At 39.4% G+C, this 18,671-nt stretch overlaps 1 protein-coding gene across 4 annotated transcripts in view; it reads left to right on the top strand.

Annotated features, from left to right (window-relative positions):
* The window catches only part of ANO4 (anoctamin 4), a 607,193-nt gene that overhangs the window by 309,704 nt on the left and 278,818 nt on the right, over positions 1–18,671 (top strand). For 3 of the 4 annotated variants that reach the window (XM_006871104.1, XM_006871105.1, XM_006871107.1), the window contains one exon: positions 4,459–4,563. The exons of the other annotated variant lie outside the window; for it this stretch is intronic. In XM_006871104.1, the coding sequence (XP_006871166.1) occupies positions 4,459–4,563 (105 nt within the window). The remainder of the gene's footprint in view (positions 1–4,458; positions 4,564–18,671) is intronic. 4 annotated transcript variants of the gene reach the window in all.

Genomic DNA, 18,671 nt, shown 5'->3' with positions numbered 1-18,671 from the left:
GGTGAGCTTGTGCACCGTTCTCTGTTCACTTTTCGTGCAGTTTATTTAAGGATGAATTTAGTAGCCATTAGTTGATGTCATTGATCTAATGTAGAGCACCTGATATTTGCTCTCTCTAGCCCAATTGGTGGGCCCTAGAGGATAAAGCTGTGCTTGGACTGTATGGCTGCAGTTGCTGTCTTCTGTCAGTTGAGTTAAGAATGAAAACACACCCAAAAGTAGGAAGAAAACCAAACAACAAAAACAGTGATAAGTAATAATGCAGAAAGAAGAATAAAAAGGACTAAAGCAAATCAAAATAAAATAAAAAACTGTATACTATTCTCTCTCCACCAATACACAGTAAGTCTCTGTGCCATCTACTAGCCTCTTGCCTCCACAGTCACCCAGGAAAATTCAAGATAGTACCACTATGCCTGTCCAGCACAGATAACCAGTTCCTCTTCTCTACCCCATGCATCTGTTCAATTGCTTCTGCTAGTGAAAGCTAGTCTAGGACTGGCCAGTGCCAATTTTGCAGAATTGGAGCAGGGCCCCCCACGTGGGGTTATTATGTTTAGATCCTACCTCCTTCAATGGAGTTATGAGTAGCTCTGACTGCCTGGAAAGTGGGAGCTTCCCTGGGGGTATATGTTGGTAGAAGCTGGCCTTACCTCTTGTCCCCAAGGAAGTAGACAATATCATACTGGGGCAAAAGAAAAAAATTATACCTTTGTCAACATGAGCCACGGGTATGTTTTCTTGTCTCTGAGCCACTCACAGATCCTCAAGATGGCTGCAGAAGATCCCATCAGCCACCACAGCTCAACAGTCACTTCCTATCTTGTCGAGTCTAGCCAACTCTCTCTCCCAGTAAGCATTAGATCGACCTTTCTGTTCCTTCATCTTAAGCTCAGTGTTCCAGGCCCATCTTCTGGTTTTCTATATCCTTGCTGCAGAGGTCCACACAGTCTTTCTACCTAGTCGCCATCTTGCCCCTCATTCACTACTTAACATTTTGATCATAGATTCTTTAGAAGAATCCTGATCAGAAAATGCAGACCAGAATTTCAAATTCTCATGGTCTTCAGACATCTTGGAGCCATGAAATTTGGGTGACCCCTGAAACTATTGCCCTGAGATAATCTTTAAACCTTAATCCAAAAATATTCCCTGAAGTCTCCTTAAAACCAGATGGTAGTTACACTTAACTATTAAAGAAACAAACAAAAGCCATCTGCCTTGAGCATTATGCTCTTTTAAAACTATCTTTTGTTTCTGTTACATGCTATCAAGTCAGTGCTGACTCACAGCAACCCTGTATAGGGTTTCTGAGGCTGTAAATCTTTGCAGGAGCAGAAAACCTGACCATTCCCCCGAAGAGCAGCTGGTGGGTTTGAACCGCCAACCTTGTGGTTTGCCGTCCAGTGCTTATACTCTAGAGCCACCATGCTCCCTAAGAACTATTTATATGGTAACAAATTAACAGCAGCAACTTGAAAGATTAGGAACCTTAGGGAGCAAGGAGTGAATGTTATGGGGAGGAAAGACTCAGGAAATGATGGTGAAAGACTGGCAGGATAGAAGAATGTCATCATTGTCATTGAATTGTGCAGGCAACTGCTGAGTTGGTGTATATTCTTAAAGCAACAAATTAAAATTATTTTTAAAGAGCAGTCAAAATTATTGTTATTTGTTGTTATTGTTGTTGTTAATTGCCATTGATCCATTCCAACTCATAGAAACCTTACATAGAGTTTCCAAGGCGTGACTGGTTATCTTGTGGTTCAAACTTACCATACAGTCCAGTGCTTTATCCCACAGTGCCACACCACTGAATGACTTCATAAGTTCTTAACTATGACTAATAACAAACATAAAAATGGACTTCCATTTACTAGTCTATTTAGGTAGTTTGCTTTTCAGTTAAGAAATTATTTCCTCCTTGATCCATAGCCTTAAACCATGGTTGTTTTTGTTGTTAAGTGCCATCGAGTCGATTCCGACCCATAGCGACCCTGTATAGGGTTTCCAAGGAGCAGCTGGTGAGCTTGAACTGCTGACCTTGCAGTTCAAATGGCATTGCAGTCTGGCGCATTAACCCACAGCACCACACCAGGACTCCTAAAACATGGTACAAATCTCCTGTTTTCAAGAGCTTGTATTTGTGACTGCTTGGATCTGGGTAGTATTAAAGACTAGCTGAATACTTATATTGCTATTCCATCTTTATTACATATCAGCTGTGTGATTTGGGACAAATTATTCCATTTCACTGAACCTCTTTTTCAAGGTTGCAGCAAGGAATAAATGAAACAATAGCAGTAGTGCTGAATATTCGTGTGATTGTCATCTTGAGGTTTGGGGCCAGAGAACAGAATAAAGGTGCTTAGTAGCCCCAGAACTTTTCTCTATCCCTTGAAGTAGCTGGCAAATACCCCAATTAATTCTGAACCAGTATGACGTCATCCTTGTTATCTCCCATCTAAGAAGCTCAGTCACCAAGAATCTTAGATGTCACCATTAGGCAGCTATGTGTCTGTGTTTGAGAAGTTCACTGCTGTGTCAGCATTGTGAAACTGTAGTGCTTAAGAGTCACTGAGGTCTCTGGGAAGTGCCTTATGGCATCTCATTCAGTAGTTAGATAATCTTTTCATAAATGCCAATGTTGCTTTAATAAATTATTATGGATGATCATAGTTATAACTTCTGTTGATTGATTGCTGGCTGTGTGGTAGCAAAGAGCTTTTCAGGCATTAATTTATTTAATTCTGGCCACATAGTAAGGTGATTATCATCTTCCCTAGTTTGTTATTAAGTGCCGTCGAGTTGGTTCCGACTCAAAGCAACCCTGTATAGGGTTTCCAGTATGACGCTGTAGGTTAATGCCCTGGACTGCAAAGCCAGTTTGATCTGCGAGGTTGATAGTTCAAGCTCACCAACCATGCCTCAGAAACCCTATACAGGGTCACTATGGTTCGAAACTGACTTGATGGCACTTAACAACAACAATAGCATAGGGTTTCTGAGGAGTGGCTGGTAAGTTTGAAATACCTCTCTTGCGGTTCAAACCAACCTTGAGATTGATTGCTTATCCTATGGTGCCATACCAGGACTAACTACTTTCGAAATGAGGAAGTTAGGTTTAGAGGTTCGATGTTACCTGACAATCATTTGAATGCTGGTCTGTCTGACTCCGGAGTCTGAGTTTTAATAGCTGCCTTTATTTCATAATTACTTCATCGCCTTATTCATTTGTGCAACCTACATGCTGCATGGAGTGAGGGCTTCCTATGTGCTGGACATTGTACTGAATGCTGGGCTGTCTCATACAGGTGAAGCCCCTGTGTCCATCTAGTGCTTACCTTCTATTCTACACAGTTGTTTATGTCTGTTTCCCTCTAGGAATGATGTCCTTGTAAAGCAGTATTCTTCTTGGGGTTTAGAATATAAAGAAAATATTATCCAAGGCTCAGAATAATTCCTGTGTTTGTATAATGATTATTTCTACAAAAATATTAGAAGCCAGGCATGCTCCCATTTTACTTATTAGGTCATATGTTGATTTAAGCTCCTCCAGATTTCTCAAATGGGAGTTGTTCATACTGTTTCCTTTCAGTAGCATGTAGAGGGTTGTTGTTGCTTTTGATAAAGCTACTCTTTGATATCTTGGTTTCATTTCTTTCCTTAAATGTTCTATGTATGAGTTATTGTTGTTGTTGTGAAGTGCCGTCGAGTCGATACTGACCCATAGCGATCCTGTATAGGGTTTACGAGGAGCAGCTGGTGAGCTTGAACCACTGACCTTGCAGTTCTAACGGCTTTGTAGTCTGGCACATTAACCCACAGTGCCACACCAAAACTCCTATGTATGAGTGAAGCATCATAAAAAAACCTCTATCTTTAGAGTAAACCAAAGCTATATCAGGCAAACCTCATAAAAGAGGTTTAATTACTTCATAGGATAAATAAAAGGACTGTGGTAAACAATGAAAAATGATGTTAGGAGGGAACTTGAGGGAAAATATGCTTTTTTTCTAGAATAATAAATCCTTCCCTAAGAATAAACTGTTATAATTTTAAATAAGATGGTATTATAAAGTATTTCTGTTGATTATTGTTTTTCATCCATGTAGAAGTTGTGTATAATTTTAAAGGTCTTTGGGTAGAGGCTAACATGTTATATTCTTCAGCTAAGAAATGACCAGTAAATACTATGAAGCATGTGGCATTGTAATGACATATAGTTGTTTTTGCTTTGGAAATACAAGTGAACCTCTTTGGCTGTAAGGAGCAAATGGTTGATAATGTCCTTCATTTTATAAAGATGGAAGTCTATATCCTTTGTCCAAGAGAGAAGATCATTGTCAAACTAGTTGACTTTGCATTTTGGATTTTAACATTGCTTCTCCTTGGGACTCTAATACTGATCTCTCTGATAACCAGTACAAACTCCAGGACTATCTTTCATTTCTCTAGAAGGAGGTGTGGATTTGCAAGGCTACCATCTGGATATGCAAATACTACCTGATGGCCCAAAGAGTGATGTGGACTTTTCAGAGATTCTTAATGCAATACAAGAAAGTAAGTTTCGCTTGAATTTTAAATTCAATGTGAAAGGAGAGGCAATAATACTTGGGAGGGTATTACTGGGTAAAAGCAACACATTTGCCCAAGCTCTAGATTTAGCAATGATGATGGGTAATGATGTATCACATGCCAACTCATTAGCATTCTGGATTCATTAGCAGAGCTCTAATTCTATATAAGGATTCTCTTTTGCTATCTAATAGTACTGCATCATATAGGATTTGAAGGGTTCAGATCTGAAAACTTCTGTAAAGAACACTACATTGTTTGTTGCTACTCCTAGTTTTGAGGCATTGCATTTCTACAGTAATTCTCTCAGGAAGAATGTAAAGCATTTTTGTAGTTATTATTGTTATTGTTAAGTGGCATTGAGTTGATTCCAACTCATAGTGACCCTGTATAGGGTTTCTGAGGCATTTAAAAAAATCTTTACAGGAGCAGAATGACTTATCCTTCTTTTGAGGAGCTGCTGGTAGGTTTTAACCACTGACCTCATGGTTCAGTGCTTATCCTATGGAGCCAGCACATGCCCCTCTTGACCCAAGAAGATAATTGTCTCCACTTTACAAAAAATTAAGTGACGAGGTTACATGATTGACAATGGAGACCAGAATCAGGCACTCCTGCACTCCATTTCAGATCTTCTTCTATGGGCTCAGTATAGACATTAACCACGCTAAGCTGAAGAAACCTGAAATTGAAGATGAGGCAACTTCTAAAAGAAATATTTTCACCCAGGAATGTAAGCGGACCAGTTATTTGTTCTGATTGAGCAATCTCTTCATTTTAGGTTAATGAATAAAAGAAAAACAAGTTTTCCCCAAGAGAATCAATAGAAAAATTAATAGATATTGCTAAGAAATTAATTAATTATGGAAAGTTATAAAATCATGTTATAACTTCATATGATTTGGAAGACAATAAATTATATAAAACTCAAAAGATTTTAAAATTTTTTTCAGCAAATGATAACAGTTGACCTATATATAAGTACTATAGAAGAACTTATTGCTGTTGTTAAGTGCCGTTGAGTAGGTTCAGACCCATAATGACCCTGTATAGGGTTTTCAAGGAGCAGCTGGTGAGCTTGAACCACCGTCCTTGCGATTCAAACCGACTTTGTAGTCAGTCCAGCGCCACACAAGACTTAGCACATTTATTTGGAATGGATGAAGTATATCTAAGTGTTTAGTTGTTGTTGTGATTGTTCTGAAGTGCCGTCGAGTTGATTCTGACCCATAGCAACCCTGTATAGGGTTTCCAAGGAGCAGCTGGTGAGCTTGTACCATCTACCTTGCAGTTCAAATGACTTTGCAGTCTGATGCATTACCCCACAGCACCACACACTTACAAGCATATACTCTTGTAAACATCGATAAAGAAGCCACTGTTCTAAACTATAAAACAGCAAACTTCAATTATACAAATGTCACTTTACTAAAATTTTATTTTAAAAGTTAGTGTAAAACAATCTCTTCTAAGTGTTTAGTTAGTGTAAAACTAAGTGTTTAGTAGAGACTGTTTTTACACTAACTTTTAATATCAAATTTTAGTAAAGCTATATTTGTATATTTGAAGTTTACTGTTTTATAGTTTAGAATGGTGGCTTCTCTGTTGATGTATACAGGAGTATATGCTTGTGAGTATTTCAATTTTAAAAAGGGAAAAACTTACTTGAAAACTTTAGATTAGTCTTTATGGGTTTGTGAATGATCTAATGGATAAATATTGATATTCTAGGTATTAGTGAGCTGAAATGGACTGATATTGGGCCATTTGAGTCAGGCATTCATATGGTTTACTATGATGAGAACCACAAAATGAAGAGAAGTGCATTGTTTTCATCATCAAAAAGAACATTTTAAGATATATATGCTTGAATTTTAAGGCTGTCTGTGATAGGATAACATTCATACACCTACAAGGAACTAAACGAATCAGTTTATTTCCTTGTCAAAAACAATCAAACAAAACCCCACAAGTTTTATGCAGTGTAGGTTTGGCAAACTGCTCACATAGTACAGGTCATTTTGGTAAAGATTTGAACTATTAAACTACCTTCAGTCTCTACTTAAGTTCTAAATATGATCCCAATGTTTAAGTGTAACCAGTTCTAAGTGTAATAATGTATAGCTTAGTTTTTTGGCACTGTACCTTAGATCATTACATAGAGAGAGCTTTTAGAGGCCAACATTCAGTGATGTAAAGAATATAGGATTTTGAACATCATTTAAACTTCTTTCTATAATCATTTCTATTGATACTAACAAAATCATAAAACTATTTCACTTCATTCACAGAATTTTGTAGCCCTGCATGCATTACCTTCAATATCAAGCTAAAAGTATATATAGGGAGATTTTAAAATGTATTGAAAACCACAGCCACCACCAGCCTGAGACCAGAAGAACTATATGATGCCTAGCTGCCACTACTGACTGCTCTGTTGGGATCACAATAGAAAGACGTGGTCAGAGTGGGAAAAAAATACAGACCAGAATTCAAAACCATAGAATAGATGAGACTTACCTGTTTGTTAGAGATTGGCAGAAACCCCACAGGGATGGCCCATCGGCACTCTTCAAACCTGGAACTGAACCTACTCCCAGAGATCACCCTGCAGCCAAACAACCCACAGTCCTGTAAGGTGAACAGTGACTCCCATATGGAACGTGCTCCTTAGAACAGTCAACCAAACAAAAATAAAAGCATAACATTTGCTTAAAAACGAAGTTCAGAAGGCAGAAGGGAACAGGAAATAGAAATGGGGAATCCAGGGGAAAAGTGGGTACAGTGCTGTTACGTTAAGGATGTTGCAACTAACATCACAAAACTAAATGCATATAAATTGTTGCATGGTAAATTAATTTGCTCAGTAAACTTTCACCAAAATCACACAAAATGTTCACACACTCACACACACAATTATTGAGTGCCTGGGTAGACCAGTCATTATGGTGTTTTTATCTATTTTTGTTTTACCATTCTTACAATAACTCTAAGTAATGGTACATATAATGTTTTCCCATTTTACAAGTGAAAAACCATCTATCAAGGCTATATGGTTACTATGTGATAGAATCAATATTGACTGGCAGGTCAGCCCTTGTTTTGGTCAATATAAAATTTAATTAAATCATTAGGGAAAGTGGACTCTTTTGAATAAAGTATTTCAGATACTTTATTCTTATACTGGAACCTTTCTGTGCTAGCGTTCTTCCAGAATGTTTCTACATTGTAGAGCACACTGGTCTTCCTTTCCTATAGTGCTATGCCCGAGTGTAGCCTCAGCTCTTCAAACTTTGCCTCAGAGTGACTGGTGATTCCCAAGTTGTTTTTCCTATTTCTGCAATATTGAATGGATAGCTTGTTAAAAAAAAGTAAGAAAGAAATTTCCTTTATTCATCCACCCTCATTTCCTTCTGAGCCAGGCATTTTGCTGTGCACCGTACTCGTAAGCAGTGATGACATTTTGGTGCAAAGTTCAAATTCAGGAAAACTAGCGATATTTACAGATCACAATTTGTCTCATTGTTCAAAATGAAAGAAACTTGATTGCTTTCTATGTGGCATTATAATACAAAGGGGTATTTATGTATTTGTATATGTTTCCTTAATTTTATTTATCCTTCCTTTTTCTAATCACCCTTTAGGATGCATTACAAGATGAAAGCCAAGTCCCCTAAGCTTGTATGTTGTGTAAAGATCCTGGCTTTTGTGTTCTGAAAGTCTTGTCAGTTTGTCATACTGTTGTGGCTTGCATGTTGCTGTGAAGCCAGAAGCTATTGCACCAGTATTTTAAATAGCAACAGGGTCACCCATACAAGTTTCAATGGAACTTCCAGACTGAAACAGACTAGGAAGAAGGAGAGAGGAACTTATGAATGGTCAGCACTGAAAATCTTAGAAATAGCAGTTGAACATTGTCAGGTATCATTCCAGAAGATGAACCCCTCAGGTTTGAAGGCACTCAGTATGACTGGGAAAGAGTTGCCTCCTGAAAATGAGTTGACGATGATGATGCAAATGGAATAGAGCTTTTGAGACCTTCATTTGCTGATGGGGCACGGCTCAAAATGAGAAAAAATAACTGTTGTTGTTGTTAAGTACCGTGGAGTCAGTTCCGACTCATAGCGACCCTGTACAGGGTTTCTGAGGCTGTAAATCTTTACGGGAGCAGAAAGCCTCATCTTTCTCCCACAGAACCACTGGTAGTTTCAAACTGCTGACCTTGAGGTTGGCAGCCTGACTTGTAACCACTACGCTAACATCCAGTAATAATCAGAACGTGTACGAAGTATGAACCTAGGAAAATTGGAAGTTGTAAAAAAATGAAGTGGAATGCAAAAAGATCAATATGCTAGGCTGAACTGAACTGATTTTTGCCATTTTGAATCAGACATTTATATGGTTTACTATGACAGGAACAACAAAATGAGGAGGATTAGTGTTGTTTTCATCATCAAAAAGAACATTATACATTGATGTATAATGCTGTCTGTGATTAAGATAAATATACACATGCCTACAAATCAGACCATTTAATACTATTGTTATTCAAATTTATGCACCAATCACTAAAGAAAGTGATGATGAAATTAAAGAGTTTTACCAGCTTCTGCAATCTGAAATTGATCAAACATGCAATCAAGATGTATTGATAATTACAGGTGATTGGAATGCAAAGTTTAGAAACAAAGAGCATGCATTAGTAGGTGGAAAATGATCTTGGTGATTCAAGTGATGCTAGAGCTTGCAAAATAGAATTTAACAAGACCAATGACCTATTCATTGCAAATACACTTTTTAAACACCATAATAGGTGACGATATACATGGAACTCAGCAGATGGAATACACAGAAATCAAACTGACTGTATCTGTGGGAAGAGAGAGGTGATGGTAAAACTCAGTATCACCATGCAAAACAAGGTCATGGCAGACTGTGGAACTGCTCATATATCAGACTAATCTGAGGAAAATGAACACATGTTCACAGAGCCAAACCACGAACTTGAACATAACCCACCTGAATTTAGAGATATATCAAGAACAGATCTGAGACATTAGATGTTTTTGTTGTTGTTCAGTGCTGTCGAGTCAGTACCAACTCATAGTGGCCTAGTATATGATTTCCAAGGAGCAACTGGTGAGTTTGAACCCCAGACTTTATGGCTTAAAATGACCTTGTGGGTCTGCACTTATTCTGCAACACCAGACAGCTGATCAAAGACCAGAAGAGTTGTGGGATGACATTAAGAACATCATACAGGAAGAAAGTAAAAGGTCTTAAAAAGGCAGGAAAGAAAGAAAAGACCAAAATGGATGTCAGAAGATACTCTGAAATTTGCTGTCCAGTGTAGAGATGCTAAAACAACTAAAAGAAATGAGGTAGTAAAAGAGCTGAACAGAAAATGTCAAAGAAGAGCTTGAAAAGACAAAGTCAACTATTATAATGAAATGTGTAAAGACCTGAAGTTAGAAAACCAGAAGAAAAAAACATTTGTCAAGCTGAAAGCACTGAAGAAACTATTCAAGCCTCCATTTGAAATATTGAAGGATTCTAAGGAGCTCTGGTAGCGTAGTGGTTACGACTCGGGCTGTGAACCGCAAGGTCAGCAGTTCGAAACTACCAGCTGCTCCGCGGGAGAAAGATGAGGCTTTCTACTCCCGTAAAGATTTACACCCTCGGAAACCCTGTACAGGGTCGCTATGAGTCAGTTCTGACTCCACGGCACATAACAACAAATAACAACAATGGACAAAAATACTGAATAATGCAGAAAGCATCAAAAGAAGATGAAAGGAATATACAAAGTCACTGTACCAAAAGGAAATGGTTGATGCTCAACCATTTCAAGAGGCAGCAGATGATCAAGAACTGATAATATTGAAGGAAGAAGTTCAAGCTTCTCTGAAGACATTGGTGGAAAACAATATTCCAGGAATTGATGGAATACCAATTGAAATCCTTCAACAAATTGATAAGCATGGAAGGTGCTCACTCCTCTGCCAAGAAATTTGGTCAACCAGTTGGAAATAATCCATATTTGTGCCCATTCCCAAGAAAGGTTACCTTTCAGAATGTGGAAATCATTAAATAATATCATTAATATCACATGCAACTAAAATTTTGCTTAAGATCATTCAAAAAATGGTAGCAGGTAGAGAGCTGCCAGAAATTCAAGCCAGATTCAGAAGAGGATGTGGAACTAGGAATATCATTGCTGATATCAGAAAGATGTTTAGTTGTGCTCTATTGGCTATGAAAAGGCTTTTGACTGTGTAGATTTATGGTGTTAGAGAAGAATATCTAAAATACTATGGACTGCCAGAAGAACAAACAAATCTGAAAGAAGTACAGTCAGAATGGTCCTTAGAAGCCAGCCTTGTGAGACTTTGTCTCTTATTTCGAACATGTTATCAGGAGGTACCAGTTCCTGGAGAAGGACATCATGCTTTGTTATAGTGAAGGCTCAGCGAAAGAGAGGGAGACCCCCAGTGAAGTGGATTTTCACAGTGGCAGCAGTAACGAGCTCTCGGGTAACAATGGTGCGGATGGTGCAGGGCCAGACAGTGTTCCATTCTGTGGTTCGTATAGCTTGAATCAACTATGATTTCTAATGAGGATTTTGTTGCCAAGACAAAAATGTTTTGAGGGAGACCATTTTAGGAATCAGAACCAACTCAATTGCGTCTAACAACAAAAAACAACAAGCTTTCAAGGGGCTGATCCTTGGAGAAGAGGAAGAGAAGAATCCAAGAGAGAAACAGAGAGGGTTCCCTAAAACCTTCAGAGATTCCAAGGAGGCAACATAGCTACTTACTGGTGAAAGACGTGTGCTGTACAGTTAGTGGTTGCCTTGTGCACCCCTCAAGAGGCTGTACTTGAGGCTATGGCAGAGATTCCCCAGGCCAGAATAAAGCAGATCCTCCGGAGTTCAGGGAACTTTGAGTTTCTGAGAAAACAATATACTCATCTTCCTGGTTTTGTTGTTATAGGAACAGAGTGTGATGCGCAGTAGGTGCTCAATAAGCCTATATTGACTGAGTGAGTGAATGGATGAGTTATGCTGTCTACTTGAGAAGTCGGCAGCTCAGCAATAACCAGTGTAGCTTAGAGACCTGAGTGGTCTCTCCAAATGTTCGCTGCCTACACAATCCCTGGGTCCTTGCATACTTCTGGATATGTAAGCCACAAGGGGAAGGATGTAAGTGATGACTGAAATGGAATTGTCCATCAAGCCTGTGGGATAGGAAGTTGTAGATCGATTTAACTGATAATGCTAGTAACAGCATCGTTCTTACAGTGGGGTTTCTTTAGTAAGATTCAAACCCTCTTCACATAGTCTAAAGATCTTATAGTATTATGTACAATACTATGCATTAAACACAAAACTACTTTTAGCCACCAAAGTTTTAAAGATGTTTACTAGTGGTAAATAGTTTTTCAATCTTTTATTCTGAAATTAGATGAGAATCATGTAAAAAGCTCTACAGTCTATGAACCAGGTGTGCCTACGTATTTGTAGGCGTGTTTGTTATTTTAGCAAACTATGGAAAAGTGTTTCATTATAAAGTTCAAATATGGAAACTTTTAATTCTTGAAGTAAAATTACCCACCGTGCCTACTGTTTGCCCCTCACCCCTCCTGCTTTATCCTTGGCTTTGCGTTTCTTGGTTCCCAGTGTCCCCTGGCAGATACTATTTTGTTGAAATCATTCAACAAACTGATAAGCACAGAAGGTTCAAATGAATAATAGGGGAGCATGGTGGCTCTCTATGATAAGCACCGGACTGTAAACCATTAGTGGTTTGAGCCCACCAGCTGCTCAGCAGGAGAAAGATGAGGCTTTCTGCTCTCATCAAGATTTACAGCCTAAGAACCCTATACAGGGTTGGTATGCATCAGAACTAACTTAATGGCACTTGTTATTGTTGTTGTTAGGTGCCATCAAGTTGGTACTGACCCATAGTGACCCTATGCACAGCAGAACGAAACACTGCCTGATCCTGGGCCAACCTCACTACTGTTGCCACACTTGAGTCCATTGATGCTGCCACTTGGCCAATCCATCTCGTTGGGGGTCTTCCTCTTTTTCTCTGACCCTCCACCTTACCAAACATGATATCCTTCTCCAGCGACTGGTCCTCCTGACAATATGTCCGAAGTATGAGAAACGAAGTTTGGGCATCCTGGCTTCCAAGGAGCACTCTGACTGCACTTCTTCTAAAATGGATCTGTTGGTTCTTTTGGCAGCCTATGGCATTTTCAATATTTGGCAGCCCAGTGGCACTTAGCAACAATGAAAAGGAGTGAGTGTTGGCTATGAGAACTGGGAGGTAGAGGATTGTTGGCTCATTGTTATCCTGTGGTCCGACTCTTGGTGCCTACCCATGTGCTTACGTAATCATGCAGACCTCATTTTAGTGTTCTGTACTTTACGGCACTTCCCAGATACAGTTTTCTTTACAAATTGTAAGTCTGTGGCAACCCTGCATCGAGCTAATCTAGTGGCACTGTTTGTTCAGCATGTCTTCACTTCGGGTCATTGTGTCACATTTTGATCATTCTCACAATATTTCAACCTTTTTCGTCCTCCGATTGCACATTTCATAGACTACAGTATAATGAAAGTGTAGCATCAGCACTAGAAGCCACAGAGCCTTGTGTGACAATTGTGGTAATTGCTTTATTGCAGTGTTCTGAAGCTAAGCCTGCGGTATCTTTGAGGTCTACCTGCAGCTGTGTCTACATGGCTCTTGGCCTGTGGTCTGTGGCTAAGCAAACAGAATCATTTCTCACTGGCATCCATTGAATCATTCTGAGTCCAATTTCTTCAGCTCTGGTTTTCAGTTTTATTTTTAACCCATTGGCTCATGCTATCTAAGAGGAGAATACAAGAGAGGGGTCCGACATATATTGAGCATTTATTTCTTGGTCTGGCAACTCTGTGGTTGATTTTTTACCTATGTTGTTTAGTTATAGCCGCTCTTTGGAGTCATAGGGTTATATAAATGGTTAATACACTCAGCTGTTAACCAAAAGGTTAGATGTTGAAATCTACTCTGAGGCACCTAGGAAGAAAGACCTGGCAACCTGCTTCTGAATAATCAACCACTGAAAATCTTATGGAGCAAAGTTCTATGCCTACATAGAAAGGGTGGAGTTGACTCAGCACCTGGTGTTAATCTCCCTCTGCCTTCATTTTTCCACATCTGTACAAAGCAGATGATTATAGTAAACCTATGTGAAGCCCTCAGGGTAGTTCATGGCACCAAGTAAGTACCATGTAAGTGCTGACCACTGCCTTCATATTCATTCCTCATAACAGTCCTGTGTTATAAATGGTGTTGTTGTTGTTAAATGCCATCAAGTCGATTCTGACCCATAGCGACCTTGTATAGGGTTTCCAATGAGCAGCTGGTGAGCTTGAACCACAGGCCTTGCAGTTCAAATGACTTTGCAGTCTGACGAATTAGTCCACAGCACCACTCCAGGACTATTATCCCTATTTAAAAGAAAAAGAAGTGAAAACTTAGAGAACTCTTGTTGTTAAGTACTGCTGAGTCGGTTCCAACTCATGATGACCCTGGATAGGGCCTAATAACCCAGAATATTAGCTAGTTCAAAAGCCCTACTGATACTGTGGTTAGGTGCTCAGGTCAGCGGTTCAAACCCTCCAGCTGCTTCCAGAGAAGAACAATAAAGTGATCTGCTTTCATAAAGATTTACAGCCTCAGAAACTCAGGGGAGTAGAGCTACTCTGTCTTATTGGACCACTATGCTCAGGCATAACAGCGATTGCCAGGTTGGCACAGGATCAGGCAATGTTTTGCTCTGTTGTGCACAGGGTCGCTACGAGTCAGTACCGACTCCATGGCACCTAACAACACCAATATGCATCTGCCTCAATGCAGTGGCAATGATATATTTTTTATTAGATAGTAAGTGGAAGGACTGACATTTAAACCCAGGTTCTTCTGAATCTAAAACTTCATGCTCTTCCCAAGAAGGGGAAATTCTGTTTAGTAGATGCCAAGGGTCTTTATTAAGGACTCTGAGGGACCTCATTTCATGGTGTGAAAAGATAACCGAGGCTAATGAGCAAACCTTGATTTAGGAACACAGTTCTCTAAACAGCCTTCTTAGAGTAATATAAGGAGCCATGATTGTCTGCCTCTTTCTAGACATAGCCAACTGCTATGCTTTTTGTAAAGAATGAAGTAGTAGCAAACGAAACTCGTCCTAAGTAACATGCTGTCCAAGGAATGATTTGAGTGGTTTTGCCCCATTGTAAAATGTACTGAGAAGCATTCTGGGAGACTCGTCTGTGGTCTGTTTTGTAAACATCATTACTCAGCCATAGAATGCCATGGAAATGATATTTTTTAATGACTGCACTTTTGTTTTGTTTTTAATCTCATGACTCTTTTTCGTTGTTGTTGGCAAAGATATATTATGATCTCAAAGCATTTCAAGTAACTTTCCAGGGTAGCCATTGCCTTCTGAGTTTATTACAATTAGAAACCACAGCTTTCCAATACCAGCTTATCTTTGAGGAGATTGTAGCCTAATCATTTAAACCATTTCATTGTTGCCAGAATGAACGAGCAGTTTTCCAAACTCTCTTCAAACAGTAGAATCTGCTCCCCTCCACAAATGTATGTTTACATATAACCTCGATCTGTAAAACTGATTCAAACAGCTGCTTGCTATAAGTGGGAGTGTAGAGTGTAGAGCATTGTCCGCTCTGTCTGCATCGATCCCCTGCTTTTTCGTCTACTAGCTGCTGTAGAGATGTTTCCACTAACTGGTGACCGCATGTGTGTCAGAGTGCTGCAGTCTAGAGGGTTTTCAAATACTTGTTTTCTAGAAGCAGATCACCAGACCTTTCTTCTGAGGTACCTCTCGTTATACTTCAGCCCCTAACCTTTCAATTAGCAGCCAAGCCCATTAACCTAGAGGCTCCTCTGTGTATTCCCCTTAAAACAACAGCAGCCTCTACAACTTCTCAAAAGCATCCTGGAGTTCCAGGAATCAGACTTTGAAAACCACTGGCCTAAAGAAAGGTATAAAGCTTGGCAAGGAAATGTTTATGTTTCTTCCCATTGCTTTACTTATCATTAGTTGTTAAAATTACTGGTGCAGTGGTTAATGTAGCTGCTAACTGAAAGGTCAACATTTCAACCCCTCCAGCTGCACCTTAAGAGAAACATGTGACAGTCTGCTTCTGTAAAGATTTACAGCTCTCCTCTGTCTGGGGTCACTGTGAGTTGGTTGTTTTTCCCTCCCCTATTAAAGAGCACTGGTGGCACAGTAGTTAAAGTGCTCGGCTGCTGGTCAGCAGTTCGAACCCACCAATTGCTCTGTGTGAGAAAGATGCGACCATCTGCTTCCATAAAGATTGCAACAATTCTACTCTCTCCTATAGGGTTGTGCTATGAGTCAGAATCAACTGGAAGGTAACAGCTTAGGTTTGGGGCTTTTTCCTTATTGGTAAACAAAGCCATCTGTGCCTTGGGGATGTTGTCAGATTCATTTGAAGAGTAGTGAACATGTACACAGTCCTAGGCTTACCAGCATCATATAAATGCTTAGTAGTGCTTCGCTTTCACAATCTCCGTCTAAGGTGCTCAAAACTGTGCTGTGTCTGTATTTTCCCAAATTTTCCTAAACATTTCATTTGATCTCTTTGTTAAACTTTTAAAAGTGACAGACCTGTCAGGCTACAGATGTTAAAGCCTAGCTTTATTCAGATGGATGTTTAAACAGTGACAAGATAATTGTTTGGTGCTTAAATGACTTCCTATTCTTGAAAGCCAAACACGAATGTTTTCCACAAAGACAAGAAGCCGTTTAGAAAAAGCATGGATTCAGGGGCCATACAGAAATGAGTTAAAATTTGTTTTAGTCTGTAATTACTTCTGTGATTATACTTAGCATCTCCTAGCCTGGCTTCTTTTGAGAGACAGACCTCACAATACCTGTCCCTTAGGGTGTTCTGAAGATCAAATGAGAAAATAAACCTGAAAATGTTAACAATAAATTGTTGTCCCTTTGCCTTTGTCTCCCATCTCAGTTTCTCCTGTTTAATATCTATTTGAAATAGAAATAAATTCTGCTAAGAAACCTCGTTATGAGAGTTAGAATAGGAAAAAACAAATACAATTCATGTGTTTTTATTTATTGTTTACTTTTAAATGCATGTTGTTGTTGTTGTTAAGTACTATCAAGTCAGTTCTGACTCATAGCAACCTTTTATAGGGTTTCTGAGGAACAGCTGGTGAGTGTGACCCTCCAGCCTTGAGGTTCAGACCAACCTTATCCTACAGTGTTTATCCTACAGTGCCACACCAGGACTCCAAATGAACTCTTGTTGTTGTCACGTGCCGTCGAGTCGATTCCGACTCATAGCAACTCTGTATAGCATTTCCAAGGAGCAGCTGGTGAGCTTGAACCACTGACCTTGCAGTTCAAAAGACTTTGCACTCTGATGCATTTGCCCACAGAGCCACACCAGGACTCCACTGAGTACCCCTTATTTGCTCACCTATCCTCCCTTGTGCTCAGTTTTGGAGCTATCAAGATCCGGGTTGTCCTGTGAAAGGGACCCCAGTCTAAATATTGAAATGGGCTTCTTATAAAATGTGCAGGTAAATATTAAAATTGAGATAGAAGCAATCTTTTGTTGTTGTTGTTGTTTGCATTATTCCTGAAGTTATTTTTTGTGTGTGTATGGAGTGAGACTTTGAGGTCGGTATGCAATGCCACTTCAGAATTTGGAGTATCAGATGTAATCATTTAGAGCTTAGGACAAGAATAGTACAATGAGCAGAATAAATATAGATACCAGGGCTGACCTGCCAGCCCTCTCAGACCGTCTCCAGTGACCTGTGATTTCACCTTATTTTCTCCACATCAGAACATACTGAGATGAAGGTTAGTCTTCTACATTTGGAAAATAGGAGAAAACTTAAAAGAAGAGTAGTGAGTCAAATTTGATACTTAAACTTTTACTTTCTTTTAGATAATTTCTAAAAACAGTTTTACCATTTTATTTTTATTGCCTTTATATGACTAATTCCTCAATTTCATTCTCTTGCCTAGAAGTAGGAAGGCTTCCCACTCCTATCTTGCTCATGGTTGTACCTCCAGTTGTTGTTGTTAAATGCCATCAAGTCAGTCCTGACTCATAGTGACCCTGTATAGGGTTTCCTAGGAGCTGCTGGTAGGTTTGAAGCCCCAACCTTGTGGTCAGCGGTCTAGTACTTTAATCGTACAGCAGTACCTAGCACTAAATATGTGTTCAGTAAACAAATGACAGAATAAATAAAGTAACTAACCAGAGCCCTTGACATATGGTTATAGTCTCTTTTTCCTAGAGAATTAATCATAGCTAAAATCCCAAAAAGGAACCCTGGTGGTACAATGACTAAGCGCTCAGCTGCTAACTGAAAGGTTGGTAGTTCAAGTTTTCCCAGCGGCTCTGCTGACAAAAGCCCTAATGAACCACTTCGGTAAAGATTATAACCTAGAACACCCTATGGAGGCAGCTCTGCTGCACCAAGGTTGCTGCAAGTTGGAATCTGTTTGATGGAACTTAAAGAACAGGAACATCCCAAGTGATTTTCACTGGAGAAAAACTGAAATGGTTGCTAATGTTTGATGGTGATTCATCACTACCAAAGTAAATTTACTTTTTGGTCACATAAAGAATGCCAGGTACTCCCTGCCTCCTAGGCCCCCATCTTGAAATAGTATATAAAGAGGCAACTCTTAGTTGAAGTTTCAGGTCTTACTCGGGCCCTGTAGCTGATATTTGGTCTTCCACTCAATTTGAGGTTTTTGACCTTGGTTATTCAATTTTATATGTGAGTACCTGCCATTTTATTCCAAAGACTTTTAAGGCTAAATTCCAGATCCTTGGATTAGAGGACCATCTTGATATTTCCCTTGCCTTCCCCCCTGTCTGTTATCCACCTGCTCTAATCCTCTTCACACAGCCCTTCCTGGGTCTGAACATGATGCAGGTCCACTATATGGAACTTATTCATTCTCTTTCCCCTTTGTCATTCTTAATTGTCTCCTCAGAGGACTTG

This window comes from Chrysochloris asiatica, unplaced genomic scaffold, assembly GCF_000296735.1.
Source record: "Chrysochloris asiatica unplaced genomic scaffold, ChrAsi1.0 scaffold00160, whole genome shotgun sequence".
NCBI lineage: Eukaryota > Metazoa > Chordata > Mammalia > Afrosoricida > Chrysochloridae > Chrysochloris > Chrysochloris asiatica.
The sequence above is the reverse complement of the archived record's forward strand: the minus strand, read 5'-3'. Positions and strand labels throughout refer to the sequence as shown.